Source organism: Martes martes (assembly GCF_963455335.1).
Source record: "Martes martes genome assembly, chromosome: 3".
Lineage (NCBI taxonomy): Eukaryota > Metazoa > Chordata > Mammalia > Carnivora > Mustelidae > Martes > Martes martes.
The window spans coordinates 33,800,025-33,820,814 of NC_137890.1; the positions used below are offsets into that span (position 1 = coordinate 33,800,025).

At 35.4% G+C, this 20,790-nt stretch overlaps 1 protein-coding gene across 1 annotated transcript in view; it reads right to left on the reverse strand.

Moving 5' to 3' along the window:
• PIBF1 (progesterone immunomodulatory binding factor 1) overlaps positions 1 to 20,790 on the reverse strand; it is a 195,280-nt gene that overhangs the window by 46,316 nt on the left and 128,174 nt on the right. Inside the window, exon 14 of the mRNA XM_080798058.1 lies at positions 15,674 to 15,776. Coding sequence (XP_080654184.1) covers positions 15,674 to 15,776 — 103 coding nt within the window. The remainder of the gene's footprint in view (positions 1 to 15,673; positions 15,777 to 20,790) is intronic.

Below are 20,790 nucleotides of genomic sequence, written 5' to 3' on the forward strand. Positions count from 1 at the left end.
GAGGGATTTTTGTGAAGATGAGGCCTAAATGCTTTCTACAGATGAAGAAGAAAATAGTAGAGTTCTCAGATTCTTACATATATATATATATATATATATATATATATATATATATATATATAGGTTTTCCCATGATAGTCATACCAGAGGACTGGTATGACTTTTCTCTTTACAATCTCTATGCTGATTTCTCAAGAAGGTTTCTGTAAGGAGAAGAAAACATGTTACCTATTTGTCCCGCTGAGTGTTTTCACACTGTGGGTTGCAAGCAGTATTAAAAAAAAAAATGCTACATGTCATAACTAAGAGAATATGCTATATGTCATAAGGGTATTCGTTCCTGTGAAAATTACTTCAAACACACACACACACACACACACACACATCTCTACACACACACACAAATACACACACATGTATATACTCAGTTACTATGTAAGGTGTACTTCTTACTGTAGGTAGTGGTAAACAAACAAACAAACAAACATAAAAGCTATTTGTCCAGGTGAAGTTAACATTTTTAATTATAAGGGACAAAATTTACATTCAAAGCAGTCCATATTCAAATCAGTCTCAGGTCAATTTTGTGGCAAGTTTTCTGTGGGGTTTATCACCTGCTGAAAATTTCAGATCTGAAGGGTGGGGGTGTCCTTTATTATAGTTTTCAATATTATAGTTTTCAACAACCAATTATAGTTTTCAATAACTATGCCAATAGCACATCCATCAAAAACTTAAGAGCAGACTGAGCAGAATTTGCATCTGAGTCATTTTTCCCCCTTTGATTCTTCCCTGATAAACATGCCAATCTAATGGAAGCCCACTCAAACAAAAGAGCTTCCTTTAGGCCTCGGGAAGCCTGGGAAGCTGGTAAACTCGGGGAACTCACACTCTTAAGAGCCCAGTTAGCCCCAGCAACATTCCTATAGTTTCATAAAGTTGTATGACCGGTATTAAGTAAGCACTCAAAATTGCTAGCCATTATTAATCTCATTTATTCACATAATAATTTTGATTTTTAAGAAATATTTACTCAAAAATTTTGAGACCATGTTATCATTGCTATTAAATAATGTTTATCTTCATTATCTCATTGTATATTATTATTGCTTACCTTTTGCTTTTCAATACAGATTCAACAAATTAGTTGAATTTTATCAGTAATTCATGTTCTCTAATTTAAATATAATAATTCTGGTTAATTTGAAGTTTTTATTCGTCTTAAGATATCCAGGTTTCCACACTTTTCCTAAAATGCTTAGTTTGTATGCAATTAATCATACTTTTACACATTTGAAAAGAGCAGGTGATTACTCTCCAGAATTGCAGTTTGACTATGGAGTTCCTTTTTGGAAAAATCACTTAAACTGTTATTATAAAATCTTACTATACTGTGTTAAAATTCATTTGGGTAGTTCATTCTGAATATTTCCACATAAACAAAATAAGCATCATTTATTCCAGTTCTGAAACTACTCTTTCTTTAACATGCCAAGTTTGTTAATAAAAATACTTTTTGATACTATTGCCATTAGCAGAAAAATAAATGAAATGTAGGACCAAAAAACCTATCTGCATTTACTGAGTGATTAGTTTCTGCCAGTTAGTACAGTAAGTGCTTTTCTTAGATTAAGTTATCTCTAATTCCTGAGGCAAACATGTATATAATACTATTACTCCCACTTCACAGGTTGAAAAATTGAGGCCTACAGAGGGTAAAGAACTTGCATAAAAAGTCATACGAGCCAGTCTGCCTAACTTGAAAATCCAGTTTCAGATCCCAATGGTTAATGACTACAGTAACATATGATTAAGTGCTACACACATGTAAAGTATTCTTACCTTTATTATCTCCTTTTACTACTCAACTTTGTTCTTAGTGTTTTCCTTTACACTAAAATAAAATCAAATAAAAGAAATAACTCAAGTATTTCTGGGAAAGGTTGATGGATCCTACTGATTCCATGTAACTAGAATTTTTTTTTTCATGGTGGTGGCAAGTGCAACTAATACGTTCCCTGAGCTGGTTCCACATGTGACATAAAGCATATGATTGAGTCTCTGAGACTCAGAAAGAAACTAAAGCTTTCTTTCTAATTTGTGGGTCTGATTTCCTCCTCATCCTCTGCTCCTCTTAGTTGTGACTTCCAATTTGCTTCAGGTTCATTCTAGTGTCCCCCACTTCTCATATACTTCTACCTATCACAAACAGAAGTTATTCCTTCAACTAACATCTATTTACCGTGTACTAGAAACAGGCACTGTGCTAAGCAGTGAAGATAAAAAAGACCAATAAAAAAGAATTCTTGTTCCTAAGAAGCATCTAGATAGCTATGTTAACAAACGTCTCTATTTATCTAAATATACCTTGGTATATATGGTATCATGGGGATACAGAAGTCATTTTTTTGCCTGAGGTTCATAAAAGGTTTAATAGAGTAAATGACACTTGATATTAAAAAGACAAGTACCTCTGATGCAAACATGGGCACACTGGGCAAAAAGATCGGAGTGTGCAGAAGCACAGAGGCATGAAATCGCACAGAGTGCTCGGAGAATTCAAGTAATGCACAAGAATCATGTATGTGAGAGAGAAGCACAAGTAGTTGTATACATGTCTGTGTGTGTGTGTGTGTATGCGCGCGCGCGCGCACGCATGCGTGTCCACACATGGCGCATAATGTAAGATGGAACTGGATATGTAGGCAGTAGTATGGTAATAGAAGGTCTTACATATTATTATTCTTAGCAAAAAGAGATAAGTCTAACTGTGGAAGAAACAAAAACAGATTTGTATCTGGAAAGATTATTTTGGCAACAAGGTGGAGGATTAAATAGAGATGATGCCAATCAGCTGGTTCCTAATTTACTTCACGTGATAGATAAGAGGTTGTACTAAGTCAGTACCACTAAAGCAGGAGACCGAGAAGAGATGCTCAGAAGGTGGTATGAAGACAGTAGGGAGCACCTGGTACTTTCCGAACACTCCTTTTGCACTCTTTGAATTCAGATGATAGACACGTTTACTGCTTTCCACGTAAATCTTGGACTTACTCAAGAAAGGCTACCATGAGAAGCTACTGTAGCTGGTAGTTGAAGCCATGGAACAAGATGAAGTAAGACACAGTAAGAAGAAAACAGTGCTAAGACAGATGTCTGGGGCATGTCCACATTGATGGAACAATCAGAAACAAGTCAACAATGGAGACTGGGAATGGGGGGGGGGTAACAAAGTGGTGGAGCAGGAGCAAAAGACACACTACTTGGTGTAGGAGGGGTTGCAAGGTGGAAGATGAGGACGAGAAGTAGGTTGGGATCAAACTGGCCTTCTCTGTCATGCTAAAGAATATCAAACTGGCCTTCTCTGTCATGCTAAAGAATATGGGCATTATCTGGTAGGCAGCAGACCTTTTAAAATGAAATCATGATCCACAGTATGGAGGACAGTTTGGGTTAGAAGAAAGAATTGTGATGGACTGATAAACTTTACTTGCCAAATTTCAAAAATTTTGGGGAGCATAGTACCCTATGTGTTTATGTTTTAAGCCTTGTATTTTTAATGGTGAAATAAAAGCACTGTTCTTTATTAAAAGAATTTAAGCATCAACAGACTTTCAGGAAAACACTTTGGAAGGCAAGGGACCCCGTAAATCATACCATTTTTCATCTTTTCTGTGAAAATGGATGCATCTTACAATCGCTGTTGATCAAGTTTGCACATGTAAATTTGATCTTAGCTGTTTCTATTTTGATTTCAATTGGGTTCTGAGTATGGCTAATCTGTCATAAGTTGAGTTTAATTGCCATTTAAAATGTCTCCAAAAAGACTCCAATGGGATTTGGCACATTCAGCATAGTTTGTGTTAGAAGGATAGAAACTGAGTTAAGTAATAAATGATAAAAATCATTGCCTAAGGTCTAAAAGAATGTGTGCTTAAAACTAAAAAAATTAAAGTGATAATAAAGCGCTGTAGCAAAGTTTAATTGGAAGCATTCCTATTCTACTCCTTGGTGGCACATCAAATAGTGGGTTTTTTTCCACATCAATGAAGGCTTAGAAATATGGAAGGAAAGACTGGCTTTGAAGTTGAAAAAGATTTAGTTCTTTTAGGGTTGTGGCTGGCAAGTGAGTCTCTATTTAAAATACCGAGATGAAAAAAATAAAATAAATAAAATAAAAAAAAATTAAAAAAATAAAGTAAAATACTGAGATGGGGTTGTAGGTATTGTGGGCTACAGAGTCTTTCCCAGAGACTGGATACACTGAGGGTGCTGACAGAACACTCCCAGCAGTTGTTCAGGCCAGATAAGTCAAAGGACAGAGGCACAGGTTTTACTCATCTAGATACTTCTATTATGATTGCAGAAACCATGTATCCCAATACCACTGTATACAGTAGAACATACTGGCAAGTATTTCAAAGACTCCATCAAGCAGGAAGTCCCGCCCCATATTTTCTTCTTGCCTGTGCATATGTTAGACACCCTTCCTGTTTGCTTTCTCAGTCCTAAAACTTTCAAATGCATGTTATGTTTTCAGAGGCTTCTGAATTTTTCCCATAGCAAATCCTTTCTCTGATATTCTGGAACACTTCCATATTCTTTTAAATACCCACTCTTGATAATGAAATGGAAGGAAGGCGATGAGGAAGAAAGGGAGGGGCGAAAGGAATAGCACATGTGCATACTAAGTAATCTAAACTACAGAGAGGGAACATACGCTGAAAGGATCTCTTTCTTCCATCTAGAACTTCAGTGCCCCTCCACAATGATAATCACCAACAGTGATGATTTCTTGTTTTTTATTATTCCAGCCATCTCTACGCATACATCGAAGCATACATATAGATCTATGTATGGGTATCCATGTCTATATATGTCTGTATTTCCTTGGCAATAAAATTTTGGGTACAATAAATATTGCTGGAATGTAATCTCTGTTTATAGATATATTTTAAAAAGTACAATTTTGCCACTTATTTCCATCTTTAAAAATCTACCTAAGTTTGGTGGAGTGGCTAGGTCAATGATTTATCTAATGAATCAACAGTTACTTTATACATACTATGAGTCAGATACTGTGTTGATCACCAAATCTATGCCTTTAAAAAGAAATCTCATGTGAGTTGGAATAAACTCAAGCAACTCAAAAATGCATAAGGCAAAAATTAGTCATTCTGTTCTTCTCTACTCCCAATCTCAGAGGTAAGCAGTTTGATGTTAGATAAATATGGATGGTCCTGGGGGTTCATTTTCTATTTACCAGAACAAGCTCATAGAGATTATAACCTCCAAAGGCTCTTGCTCCCATTACGACTTAGGCAACCAGATGTTCCTAAACCTTCTCTTTCAATGTGTACAATGTTTTGGTGTGGAGTCCCTCTATCAGATCCCTTTCCATGCCTATGCCAGGCCTAAGCACACCTTTCTGAGGAAAAAGAACTTGGGGTTGGTATATACTCTGTTAATTCTTTGCCTGTAAGTTTACTCCAGTCAAATGTATTTATACTCATATGGCAAATACTAGTGTTATTTGTGTCCCCTTGGCATGACAGTTGCATATTATGTAAACTTTTTTCTCTATGCTTAGAAACACAATCGCACCTCTAGAAAGACAGACAGACAGACACACAGACACACACACTCTCAAGGCCAAAATAGAGAAATTCAATACAAATTATCCTGCAATTTTCCTTTTTAGAAAAAATCTATCAACATAGTATGGATGTCTTTTAAGGTTAGTACACAGAATTCTACTTTATTCTACCCATGTGTCTTACAGTCTCTCTCAAATCTGGCCATCTAAAGTTTTGTGACAAATTACCTGGACTCTGCTAAATGCCTCCTAGCTAGAGAATTTCATGTAACTAAAACCTTGCCACATGGTCACTTGAGATTGTGCATATCCCATTTTCTAGATAAGTTTTCTAAAATTAAGTTATAACAGATAAATCTCTAAATGCTTATACTAGAAGACAAGGCCTTTGTGAACAGGGTTGTCCATGTTAAAAGGGCAAAAGCAGGGGCGCCTGGGTGGCTCAGTGGATTAAGCCTCTGCCTTCGGCTCAGGTCATGATCTCAGGGTCCTGGTATAGAGCCCTGCATCGGACTCTCTGCTCCGCGGGGAGCCTGCTTCCTCCTCTCTGCCTACCTCTCTGTCTACTTGTGATCTCTCTCTGTCAAATAAATAAACAAAACCTTAAAAAAAAAAGGGCAAAAGCATGCCTCTTTGTTCATCAGCGGTTGAAGATAGTATAAGTCTGATAAATATTTACTGAATGGCTAGAAAGAGAAAGAGCAAACACCAAGATTCAAGATAACTAAGGCACAGCAATTCCGGTGATAACATGGTATGGTTCATGATGTAGCCTGGATTTTCTATTCCACATCAACATTCCTTCCCCTCTTTTTCTTTTTAAAAATTGAGATATAATTGACATACAATATTATATTAGCTTTAGGTGTACAATGTGTATTTCGAAACTTGTATAGATTTTGAAATAATCATCACAGTAAGTCTAGTTATCCATCTGTTACCATAAAAGGTTAAAAAAAATTTTTTAAAAATATTTTATTTATTTATTTATTTGACAGAGAGAGAGAGAGAGAGTGAGAGATCAGAGAGAAAGTAGGCAGAGAAGCAGGCAGAGTGAGGGGGGAAGCAGGCTCCCAGCTCAGCAGAGAGCCCGATGTGGGGCTCGATCCTAGGACACTGGGATCATGACCCGAGCCAAAGGCAGAGGCTTACTTAACCCACTGAGCCACCAGGTGCCCAAAAGGTTAAAAATTGTTTTCTTTTGTGATGAGAATTTTCAAGATTCATTATCCTGGCAACCTTCAGATATGCACAGCAATACCACAGACTATAGTCACCATGTTGCACACCACATCCCCATGACCTATTCATTTTGTAACTAGAAGTCTGTACCCCCTGACCTCCTTCACCCATTTCACCCACCCCCAATCTCCCTTCTGCTGCCAACTAACACTCTTTTCCACACGATGTATTTTGTTTTGTTTGTTCATTTGTTTTGTTTTTTTTAGATTCCACATATAAGTGAGACCATATGTTATTTGTCTTCCTCTGCCTGATTTATTTCCAGTAGCACTATACCCTCTAGCTCCAAATGGTTGTTGCAAATGGCAAGATTTTGTTCTTTCTTATGGTGGAGTCATATTCCATTGTATACATATCACATCTTCTTTATCCATTCATCCATTGATCAACACTTAGGCTGTTTCTATATCTTGGCTATTATAAATAATGCTACAAGGAATACTGCAACCCTTTTTGAATTAGTGTTTTCATTTTCTTTGACTAAATATCCTGAAGAACTGCTGAATCACATGGTAGTTCTATTTTTAATACTCTGAATAGACTCCATACTGTTTTCCATAGTGGCTGTACCAATTACCAACAGTGAATGAGGGTTTCCTTTTTTCCACACCTTGCCAATACTTGTTATTTTTTGTCTTTTGATTCTAGCCATTCTGACAGGTGTGAAGTGATATCTCATTGCGGTTTTGATTTGCATTTCCCTGATGATTAGTGATGTTGAGCATCTTTTCACGTGCCTGTAGGCTAGCTGTAAGTCTTCTTTGGAAAAATATCTATTCAGATCCTCTACCCATTTAAAAATATATATATATTTTTTGTGTGTGTGTTGGAGCTATAGGAATTCTCTATATATTTTGGATATTAGCCTCTTATTGGATATACGATTTCCAAATACTTTTCCTCCTTCAGTAGGTTGCACTTCTATTTTGTTGATGGTTTCCTTTGCTGTGCAGAAGGTTTTAGTTTGTAGTCCCACTTGTTTTTTTATGCTTTTGGAGTCAGATCCAAAAAAACATCACCAAGACTGGTATCAAGGAGCTTACTGCCCATGTTTGAATACTCCATTCTTAACCCATTGGTGGTTTCTTGAGAATTAGGTGGTATATATATACGTACAAAAAAGAAAGTCAATAATTTTACTCTTTTATATTGAACCAACTAAAGAAACTACAGTCTGAAGACACTGTACATCAAACAAAGAAGAACAGTTAACCCTGAGGCCCAGGAAACAAACAAAGTGAGCCCAACCCTATAAGTGCCCTAGTTGACTGTATGGGAAGAGTTTTCAGGCAGTAGTTCAGGAAGGGGGAATTGTGGCTCAATCTGCCAAGCTCCCTGAGTTAAGGATCTGTAGAAGTAGAAACCAAATAGAAACTATAGTTGTTATGGCAGAGTACTAAAGAAGAGAGCTATACACAGACAAAATTCTCAGAATTCCACCTTTAGTATGCACCTGGGCACTGAACAGTGCATGTATGTAAAGAAATTACCAGAGACAGAGATAGAACCACTAAAAAGATTAGAAAGAACAATCTCTGAAGATCACATGAGCCAGAAATTTACCTGTTGCCACCAGCCAAAGTAGAAAACTTAGTAATTCATAGGACAGAGTGTAGATTATTAAAAATGCTTTGGTTTTAGTGGGGGAGGGAAAAAGTGACCTTAGAATGAACCCTTCTTTACTTATAAAAGCTAAAAGCAAGACTTGAAAGGACCAAAACTTCCCCTAGAAACTTAACCATGTCTGAGAAGAAAGCTAACAAAAACTTAAAGTAATTCAAAAATATTTAGGGAGTGTTTGGGTGGCTCAGTGGTTAAAGCCTCTGCCTTTGGTTCAGGTCATGATCCTGGGGTCCTGGGATCGAGCCCCGCATCGGGCTCTCTGCTCAGCGGGGAGCCTCCTTCCCATCCTCTTTCTCTCTGCCTGCCTCTCTGCCTACGTGTGTTCTCTGTCAAATAAATAAAATCTTAAAAAAAAATTTGGCAGTAAGGTAAAATTCATATCTGGCATCTAGTAAAAAATTAGTATGCATGCAAAAACACAGGACAATATGATGCATAAGGAGACAGATCAATTTAACTGAAACCAATCAGAAAGTAAAACAATAATAAAATTAGTAGTTAAGAATGTTAAAATAGCTATTGAAACTGTATTTCATATGCTCAAGAAAATAAAGTTTGAAAAGGTTAGGTAGACCTGGAAGATAGAAAAGAGACCCAGACTGAACTAGAAATGATAACTACAACATCTGAGATGTAAACCATACTAGACTGGATTACAGGCAGATAATACACTGGAGAAGAAAAGATTAGTGGGCTTGAAGACTTAGTAGGAGAAATTACTCAAAAGCCATGGCAGAAAAAGACTGAAAACAATGAAGAGAAGGACGTTTGTTCTGTTGCAGGGCAACTTCAAACAGTAAAATACATGTCTAATGGAGTCTCCAAAGGAAAGAGAGGTAGGACAGAAACACATATAAAGACATAAAGGCCGAAAAATTTCCAGATCTGATGATCTTACATATATAAGAGCCTTGACAAAACCTAAGAACAGGAAACATGAAGAAAACCACAACAAGCCACATTATAAATTGCTTAAAACTAGTAAAAAAAAAAAAATCTTAAAAGCTCCTAGAGAAATAAGACATATTACCTAGAGAGACAGAAAGATAAAGATGACAGCATATTTCTTGGTAGAAACAATGCAAACTAGAAGAGAGTGGAGCAACATCTTTCAAGTACTGAAAAAGAGAGAGAGGAAAAAAAGAGTAAGCCTTTACTCTTCGGCCCTGGGAAAATTCTCTTTGTAAAACAAATGTGAACTCAGAAATTCCACTCTTAGGTGTTCATCCCGTAGAACTGAAAGAGGTAGTTAAACATAACGCTTGTACTTGAATATTAACAGCAGCACTATTCACAAAAGGTGGAAAGAATCCAAACACCCATCAATGGATGAATGGATAAACAACACATGATGCATCTGTACTACGGAATATTATTTGGTCATAAAAAGGAATTAAGTACTGACAGGCGGTATAACAGGAAAATCTTGAAAACATTATGCTAAGTGAAAGCAGCCAGATATAAAAGGTCACATACTGCATGATTCCATTTTTTATGAAGTGTGCTGAAAAGGCAAATTCACAGACAGAAAGCACAGAGTGATTGCCAGGGATTGGGTGCAGGGAGAGTGGGGAATGACAGCTTAATGGGCAGAGTTTCCTTCTGGGTAATGAAAATGTTCTGTAACTAGATAGTGGTGACAGTAGTACAATATTTTAAATACACCAAAAACCACTGAATTGTACAACTGTGAATTTTATGTTATGTAAATTTTGCTGTCATAGAAGAGTGAACCCTTAAGTGTATACTTCCGGTTTCTTTGGCCTGTCAGAAATATATTTCAAATTCTTAAATGTAAAACATATCTTAAATTTGGTTAAGAATTATAAGAAATGTAAAAAATGTAAAATATAAAAAATAAATGTAAAATGTAAAAAAAAAAAAAACCCAAAAAGAGATGAAATAACTCTTTGCAACACATAGAAGCAGAAAGACGTCATCACCTGCAGACCTGTTCTGTAGGCACTGTTAAAAGAAGTGCATCAACCAGAAACTGTAAGATACCAGATGGAGATTCAGACCTACACAAAGGAGTTAAGAACACCAGGCACGGTAACTATTTAGTTAAATATAGTATCTTTTCCTCATATATTTTTTAAAATCTATTTAAAAAACTGTCTATTGCTGGGGTGCCTGGGTGGCTCAGTCTGTTAAACGTCTGACTCTCAGTTTCAGGTCAAGTCATGATCTCAGGGTCATGAGATTGAGCCCCTGGAGGGTCTCCATGCTCAGCAGGGAGCTTGCTTAAGATCCTCTTTTAAAAGGTTTCTTTAAAAATAAAACATTTCCAATTTTCCATCTTGATCTATAGATTCAATGCAATCCAAATCAAAATCACAGCAGCTTTTAAAAATTTTTTGTAGAAGTGATTACAGAATTCATACAGAAATGCAAAGGACACAAAATAGCCAAATTTGAAAATAAATAGGGTTGGAGAACCACTAGTATCTAATTTCAAGACATTGTAAAGTTTTAGTAATCAAGAGAGTATAGTATTGGCATAAAGATAAACAAATTAGATAACTGGAAACAGAGTCCAGAAACAGAGTCACACATTTATGACTGATTTTCAACAGGGTCTTTTCAATAAATGATGCACAAATGATTTGATTTTAATATGCAAATAAATGAATTTCAATCTATACCTTGCACACAATATACAAATTAACTATAAATGGATTATAGACTTGAAACTATGAAACATCAAGACAAAAACCCTGTGATTTTGGGTCAGGCAAAGATATTTTAGATACAATACTAACATGAAACCCATAAAAGAACGAACTGATATACTGCATTTGACAAAAACTGCTCTTCAAACACTGCTAAGAGATGGGAAAACAAGCCAAAGAGTAGGAAAAAATATTTATTTGCAAATCATATATCTGGTAAGGGACTTGTATCTAGAATATATAATTAATACTCAAAACTCAATAACAGGAAAACAATATGATGAAAGGGGAAAAAATTTGAAGACGCTTCCAGCAATAAGAAGAGCGGAGGGCAAAGGAGCACATGAAAAGATGCTAAATATCACTAGTCATTAGGGAAATGCAAATTAAAACCATAATGAGTGACCACTATACACCCAGTAGACTGGTTAAAATTAAAAACACTATGTCAAGTCTTTTTTTTTAAAATTTTATTTATTTATTTATTTGACAGAGAGAAATCACAAGTAGGCAGAGAGGCAGGTGGAGAGAGAGGGGGAAGCAGGCTCCCTGCTGAGCAGAGAGCCCGATGCGGGGCTCGATCCCAGGACCCTGAGATCATGACCTGAGACGAAGGCAGAGGCTCAACGCACTGAGCCACCCAGGTGCCCCTATATCAAGTCTTTTGCAAGGTGGTAGAAAAACTAGAACTTTCATACGCTGCTAATAGAAATGTAAAATGGCACAAACGTTCAGAAAACTGTGTGGCAGTTTCCAAAATGTTAAGTAGACGCCTAACCATATGGATATGATCCACCTGGTCCACTCCCAGGTATTTACCCCAAAGAAACAAAAAGCACCTGTTCACAAAAGGACTGTACATGGATATTCAGATCAGCTTTACTTGTAACAGGCAAATACGGAAAGCTACCCAAAATGTCCATCAACAGGTGAATGAATGAACAACAGTGGTATTTCCATAAACGGAATGTTCCTCAGCAATGGGAAGGAAAGAACTATGGATAAATCTTGAAATAATTATGCAGAGTGAAAGAAGTCTGATGAAAAAGAGAGAGAGAGAGTGTGTGTGTGTGTGTGTGTGTGTATATATATATATACACACACATATACACATGTATATATATGTATATACATTTGGTAATGGTTTCATAGGTATACATATGTGTCAAAAATTATCATATTAGACACTTTAAATATGTGCAGGTTACTGTATGTCAATTATATTTCAATAAAGCTAGTATAAAAGGAATATTTTGAATATTTTTTAGCATTCTCATTTTGGCACTTCATTTATATTTAGTTTCAGATATATTCTCAATAACATATATAACTCAATGGTTATAGCTTTAGATATTTGTTTCATCTGCGTATTATATTCTTAAAACTCCAAGCTAGTTAATTTTTAATTTTCTAAAGATTTTAACTAATTAATTAATTTAGAGAGCATGAGTGGGTGGAGGTACAGAGGGAGAAGGAGAGAGAATCTCAAGCAGACTCTGCACTGAGCATATGGGGCTTGATTTCACCACCCTGAGATCATGACCTGAGCTGAAATCAAGAGTTGGACGACCCTTAACTGACTGAGCGGCCCCTCAAAACTCCGAGCTAGGTTAAACAAACTACTTAAAGACTATAGATCTTAAGGGGATTTCCTTCTCTCTCTCTCCCCCCCCCCTTTTTTTTTTTTACCATGTATCATGAATAGTCAGCTGTTATAGAAGCATTCTAATACTATCATCTTTCAGCTAATTAGTTTATATAATTATTTTCAATTTAAGCAACATAACTTTCATGGGCAGAAAACAGATTTTTAAATCCATGAAATATTTCAAATTATAACACTTTATTTTCAATCTTAAGGGAAAAGTTATATACTATGATAGCAATAAAAATTTTAATATAAGGTTACTGATTTTTTTTCTCCCAATGTCTTATGAAAGATTTTCAAACATACACAAAAGTATAGAACTAAATAACAAACCTGTATGTAACCTTTACCCAGCTTCAAACATGATCAATATTTTGAAATTCTTCTTTTATCTATGAGCCCTATCCCCCCACTTTTTATGGGATATTTAAAAGCAAATTCTAGGCATTGCATCATTTCATATCACACATATTTCAGTATTTATTTATTTATTTTTTAAAAAAGATTTTATTTATCTATTTGAGAGACAGAGAGTGTGTGAGAGAGAGAGAGAGCATGAGCAGGGAGAGGGGCAGAGGGAGAAGCAGGCTCTCTGCTGAGCACGGAGCCCAATGTGGGGCTTATCCCGGAGCTTTAGGATCATGACCTGAGCTGAAGGCAGACCCTTAATCAACTGAGCCACCCAGGTGCCCCCATATTTCAGTTTTTAAATCTTTTTTTTCAATATAAGTCAACAGCTTATTTTAAAATTGTTTCATAAAAAGTCAAAAAGTTAATTATACTTCATTACAAGAATACTTAACTTAATTTCTTACATTTCACCTGCACAATTTGTATGGGGCTGTGTGCCATTTAGAAACTCCTGTTTCAAAGGAAAAGAAATTCCTATTTCAATTAGCTGATGTGCTCAGGAAGGTGGTTTTATTTTTTTTAAATAATATTATGACACACAGACACACACATCCAACACAAGTCTATATATAGTTAAGCTTTTTTAAGAAATATTTTTGATACGTCATTCTGAAGTTAAAAGAAACATGAGGGATCTATAAAATATCAGCAGACAGATATTTCTTTAACCTCTCATTTGTTTCTCTAACTATTTATTTATCGTTCCATAGAGTGCTGGAGCTGGCTTACCACAGTTTGTGATGGCTAACCGGCCAATTTTTAGGAATTTTGTGAACCGGTTAAACACCGGTTTATGAATGGTTAAACACATGTGAATGGTTAAACACAACCATTATGAAAAATTATTTAAATGCACAATAAAATCAATTTTATTTAAAAAAGGGAACAAATATTCAAACTCATTGATTTTTAGTTATTTTACTATTAGCTATGCTCTTGAGTTTATCCATGTCTATCATACCTGTGCAGTGGAAACTTTATGTAACGGTGTGTTACTGAGCGTCTTTACTCTGTTCAGAACCATGATGTTGGCAGCTCAGAGTTAGTCACAGGGGCCATATTTATCACACTGACACAAGCAAATGCGGCCAGTCAGGGCTGTCTCTCACGCTCCGGCCTGGAGAGCTGGTGGTTAACATCCGCCAGCGCCACACTGCTTCCATCCTGAGTGTAACTACATGTCAGGCACTGGAGTGATAGGTAATATTCTGGGTCTTTGGGAATTTAAACATAAAAATCCTAATGTCACACTATTGAAAGTACTTTAATAGAGGGCACTATAAAGATAAATCTGAACAGGTTCTTCAGAACACAAAGAATACATGATATATATTAATAGTTTTTAATATACGTCTTTAAAAATCCCTTTATTTATAAGATCCAAGTTTTAAAATATTAACATAAAAAAGCTGTTATTCTGAAACTCAGGAAATAAAAGGAATCCTAATGAGTTGGCATCTTTGGTTTGAATTGTTTTGTTACTTGAACTTCAGAAATACAGAAAAATGTAATTAGGTTAAATAAAAGGATTAAAACCACCATTTAAAAATATGTATGTTTTTAAAATGATGTAATATAAGGCTGAGGGAAGTAAGAAATATGAATCTGATTTTTAAAAGATAATTTGGGAACTATCATGTAGCATATAATGTGAGAGCTTGAGAACAGCAAGTTAAGTATGTTTAATAGAAAAGTAATTTTTCATAAAAAAAGTCAAAAATCAAACCTATTTAAAACTGAGGTTTTAGGGGCGCCTGGGTGGCTCAGTGGGTTAAAGCCTCTGTCTCCGGCTCAGGTCATGATCCCAGGGTCCTGGGATCGAGCCCCGCGTGGGGCTCTCTGCTCAGCAGGGAGCCAGCTTCCTCCTCACTCTCTGCCTGCTTCTCTGCCTACTTGTGATCTCTATCAAATAAATAAATAAAATCTTTAAAACAAAACAAAACAAAACAAAAAACCTGAGGTTTTAAACTCATGGTTACCAGAGGGGAGGTGGGTGGGAGGATGGGTGAAATACGTGAAGGGCATTAAGAGTACACCTATCATGATGAACGCTGAGTAACATACAGAATTGTTGAATTACTATATTGTACACCTAGAAACTAACATAATACTGTATGTTAACAATGCTGGAATTAAAAAAAAATTTAAAAATGAGGTTTTATTTAAAAACTCAAAATGCCACCTGAAATTGCCAAACTTGTTTTGCCAGTTGATATTCTCAGAAATCAAAGCTTTGCCTGTCTAGTCTGCATTTATATTTAGTCTGGGTATTTAATCTCTTTTTTTGATCTTAGTTTTGCCATACACTATGAGCTGTTTTATAAGGCTTTAACATTAAGTTAGCTTTGTAAGTTGTAAAATCATCTTGTACTAGCAAACAGCTTATTTTAGAACTGCTCAGAAAATATACAAAGGAGTGACAAAGAACTAAAATGAACACCGTGATTCTTTATTTGAGTTTCTTTTGTTTAAGTTATTTACCTCTTGTGAAAGCTGTGTTACTTGCTCCTTTTGATGTTCCAGGTCTTTTAAAACCAACGAGTTTTGTTTTTCTAACTGAAGCACTCTTCTTGCCAAGTGGACACTAGGTGAGTGAAATAAGAAAATGAATGCTTAAAAAAGAGGAATGCTTTCTAAAATATTAATAATGTGTTTGTATGCCTTAAAACTGACTTACCGTTTCCTAGTAATACTTCAATATTTACAGAAAAAATATGGAGTCAAATATTTTCAGGTGTCAACAGTGGAAGACCAATATCCCAACAGCTCAGAATTTTGAAAGTAACATTAAAATCTCCTCAATAATATAACTGTGATATATTGATTACTGCAGTAATGGTTTCTAGCCCTTGCTATAAAAGTAGGGAGTTACATTATTACTTGCTTGAAAAGACCACAAGATAGCAATTTACAGTTTTTCTCCATTTTTATAGAAATTTCCCATTTACAAACAAATTAGGCAATTAGTTGAAACAATAATAAGTCTGCACTTAGAAAAGCTTCAATGTTTGCCTCAGACAACAAAATGCATTTTATAAGGCAAAAAACAACCGAATACATTTTCTGTTGAAAGTCGCGATGGAAAAGATGCATGAAAAGGGGGAAATGTCTATAGTAAAATCAGATTCTGTACTAAAAGATCACACTTTGACCATCTAATGATGATCACAACTTGTATTGAGTGTAACCTCCAGTATTTAACATCACATTAAATGTGAAATGCCCCAATTCCACTTTAAAGACACAATTAAAAAAAAAGACTCAGCTATAAAAATCATTCCTCCTATCTACTAGGGAAAGAAACATGGTATAATTCTTTGAAGCACTGCTAATAATGTTGGGAAGACATGATGTTCCAAAGACCTTCTTTGTGATTCCAAAAAACTAAAACTTTCCTATTTATCATATCTTCATGTTCAAAGGAGTTAATCTATTACTGAACTGCAAAATCTGTGGAATCTGGGGAGACAAGCTGTTATATAATGACATGGAGTAAAATATTTTCACTTTAAATAAAATTACTTTATTTGTTTATGGAACAGGAACAATTCCATTATATTTTTAATATTTCCTAACAGTGGATAAAGGAATCAGATAAAACTCAGGAAGTAATGCTAAATATCATCCTACACATCCATGTCTAAGAATTTGTTATACCAAATGAAAAAGAGGAGTTCTGGTAAAAGTTTATATAGTGAATTGTTCAGCTGGTTTAGATATGCTCATATGTACGTTTCTACTGGCCTAAGATTTTGCCTTAATAATCAGCTGAAGCTAGAGATGGAAAAGACAGTCTTTATTTTTTGACAATCACTTTTTGTAAAAAACAGCTTTGATGACACAGAATTTTATTGCTATGTCATTTATATAGCACAAAGTCCACCCATTTGAAGTGTCCAATTAAGTGATTTTTAGTATGTTTAGAATTATGCAATTAATATTCTAATTTTAGAATATTTTCATTCCAAAAAATCTTTCCCCATTAGCATTGTTCCTCATCTTTCTGCCCAGCTGTAGGGAATCACTGATCTACTTTCTTCTATAGATTTTTAAGATATTTACAGTTATGGCTACCCCATTTTCTGTCTCCCAATCTAAGATTAATGATAAGTTCTCTCAAATTTGACCCTAAAATAAGATTGCTACAAATAAGTTTTAATACTAATTTTATGTTATGTTTACAGTTTTAATCTGCTGGATTTATTATATGTTTGCAAACATCAGTATTTTATTTCATTAACTCTTTTTTTCATTAACTCTTTTTTTGAAGTTAATATAAAATCCTTCGAGTTATCTTCACTCATATTTTCATTTTCTTTCTCATCCTTCATATATGTTAGGAGTAAGTCTTTTCATCTTTCTCTCACAGAACTCAGCATGATGGTCTTCTGTGTACACAGTAATTTCTCAGTAAATGTATGTTGAAGGTGCAGACCATATCTGTGTAATGTTCAGTATGCAACAATGAACACAATCAAATGCTATTACACAGAAAACAGTTGCAAATGATACGAAATGGAAGAAAAGGGGATGCAAGAAAATAATCAGATGCAAAGATCACCCATTACCAACATTTTGAGGAAGATAATGGCTTGAAGACAGCATGTTTAATGAAAGTAAGTAGCTCATCTGATTTGGGTGCTTTTGTTTTGTTTGGCAATTGCATAACGCTCTTAAGCAGATATGGTGTGCTACCACTTATCGATGCCAAATATCACATGACATAAACAAGTGAATTCAAGAAATTCTTGGTATGTTGGTGCTTATGCCCTAATACCAGGGCTACCTCTTTCTAAGAATTGCCCTGATTTTAGTTGAGGATTCTAAGAAAGGAAGATCAACTCTAAATAGAAGGAAGTTATCTTACGATGCCTTGAAATGCTCATAATGTGTTTCATGGTGTTCTAATTACTAGTGTTTAGGAGCATTTTACTGAGAAGAACTGTCTAGGAACTGATGCTGACAAAAATGACTGACTTTTACTATGAATGCTGATCTCATTTATGATACATAATGCTTATAATGTAGAAGACACTGCCGTACAATCGGTCTTCAATTGATGCACTTTTATTCCTAAAGTCACCGTAAAGACAGCAGAACACATCTCTTCATAGACATTTCAGAAATAGTATTAAGATTCTCGGGTTGCCCTAAATGACCCATTCAGCCCATGGATTATAGATGTTACAGAAAAAAAGGGAAAAAAGAAAGAAAAATAAAAAATATTGTGAAATCTAGAACACATAGGAAAAACAGGACATATAATTTTTTGTCATTATCATATTGCAATTAAATGAAAATATTGTAATATTAGCATTTTTTTCTTCATCATAAATATCAGTGACTACTAGAAAAGCAGGATGAATTAGAAGAAAGATTATTTATTAATTCATTCAACAAGACATCCAAGAACATTTTCTTTTAACAGAATTTGTAAAAAGCCCATAATCTATACAGGCCCTGGGAACACACAGTTTCTACCTGGAGGATCTAATAGTCTGCAGAGGAAGACAAGCAAGTAAATTACCACACAGTGTGCTGAATGCTAAGGAGCACACAGAAGGATGAAAACTGAAATTGATGAACCTCATGAGGAAGCAGAGAAAGAGCATTCTGGGTAGAGGGAACAGCATGATGTGCGGGGGTGTGGTATGGTCTGATAAAGCACATGGTGCGTAGTGAGAGCTGAAGCTAGAGACAAAGGCGGGGATATATGATGAAAAGCCTTAAAGGTTAAGCTGAATTTGGATTTTATCCGTAAATTGGTTAGGCATGACATGATCAGATTTGCACTTGGGAGAGTTCTCTGTCAACACTGTGGAGAAGGAAGAAGACTTGAGCCAATTATAAAGTTAAGATCACAGTCTACACTGGTGGTCTCAAAAAGCAATTATGGGCAAAATAATCCATTGAAGTGTGGAAAATTTTACTGACATTTGTTTTAATATTAAATGTATTTAAAATTTTATTATTGTTTTAAGATTTTATTCATTTGACAGAGATGGGAGGTAGAAATAGATAGAGAGCACAAGCAGGGGAGAAGTGGCAGAAGCAGGCTCTCCACCAAGCAGGGAACCCAACGTAGTGCCTGATCCCAGGACCCTGGGATTATGACCTGAGCCAAATGCAGACATTTAACTAGTCGACTGAGCCACCCAGGAGTTGCAAGTGTCTTTAAAATGTTAATTTTCTATGTAGGTTTTCTATTTTAATGTACATAGTATGTTATTCATATGATAGTACATATACGTAATTGATAAATAAATACATGTACATGTATTGGTAGGTGAATGCTCATTTTTTTTTTCCCAATAGGGAGTCATATTAAAAAGTCTGGAGACCATTGGTCTAGGCCAGTTTTTTCCAATAGAAACATAATGCAAGCCACACATGTAATTTAAAAATTTTTAGGAATCACATTAAAATATTACATTAAATCACATTAAAATATTACATTAATTACATTAAAAATCACAGTAAAAATATTACCTCACACGATATCAAAAATTAATTCAAAATGGATCAAAGACCTAAATGTAAAAGCTAAAATATTAACTTTTTTTTTTTTTAAAGATTATTTATTTATTTGACAGAGAGAGAGATCACAAGCAGGCAGAGAGGCAGGCAGAGAGAGAGGGAGGAAGCAGGCTCCCCTCTGAGCAGAGAGCCCGATGCGGGGCTCAATCCCAGGACCCTGAGATCATGACTTGAGCCGAAGGTAGAGGCTGAACCCACTGAGCCACCCAGGTGCCCCATATTTGTATTTCTTATTTAATGCAGTGATGTTTATTTTCTTTTCTTATCCACTTCAAATCATACCTACATGGTTAATTCTACTCTGTCTAAATTATCTAAAAATATCAAGGCCTTCTGTAATCTCAATTGAACCAACCTTATTTTCCACTAGTCTACTCTACTTAATGTCCCATAAAGATGCTTTGTATATTCCTTCCACTATACCTCTGTTGGTCCCCCAGTCTGAAGAAGACAGGTTACTTCCTTGCTCAACAGATTCAACTTCTTTTTTTTTTTTTTTTTTTTTTGAAGTAGGCTCCACCAATGTGGGGCTCAAACTCAAGACCCAAGACCTGAGCTGAGATCAAGAACCAGATGCCTAACTGAGCCACTCAGGCAACCCAGACCCAACTTTTTCTCAAAGTCTCCCTTCAAGTTCCACTTCTTCCATTTCTGACCATTCTAGTCTTCACTGATCTCTATTCCTCTGACTGATACAGTCTGGCATACAATATGGCACTAAATTACATACTTTTTTATCTTTCTTGATATTCTTTCACGTGTGTTAATCGTTTCTTTAACAACAGATGGAACTTACGTGGAGACCCGATATTACCCCCTATGGTGTATGCTAAACAGACTAGACCCTTAATAAATCCTTCTTGATTGATTTTGTTTTAAGTGAATTTTGTTCCTATAAACACACTGGTAGAAACCATATTCTTAGTTCACAAAGTTTCAATATTAAAGTGTGACAATGCTCGGAATCTAAGCACTGAACTTGTAATAAAAACGTGCATAAAGTTAGTAAAGGAAGGCAAATATTACAGAAACCCATTCATCTCCTCTTTACTTGAATCTTC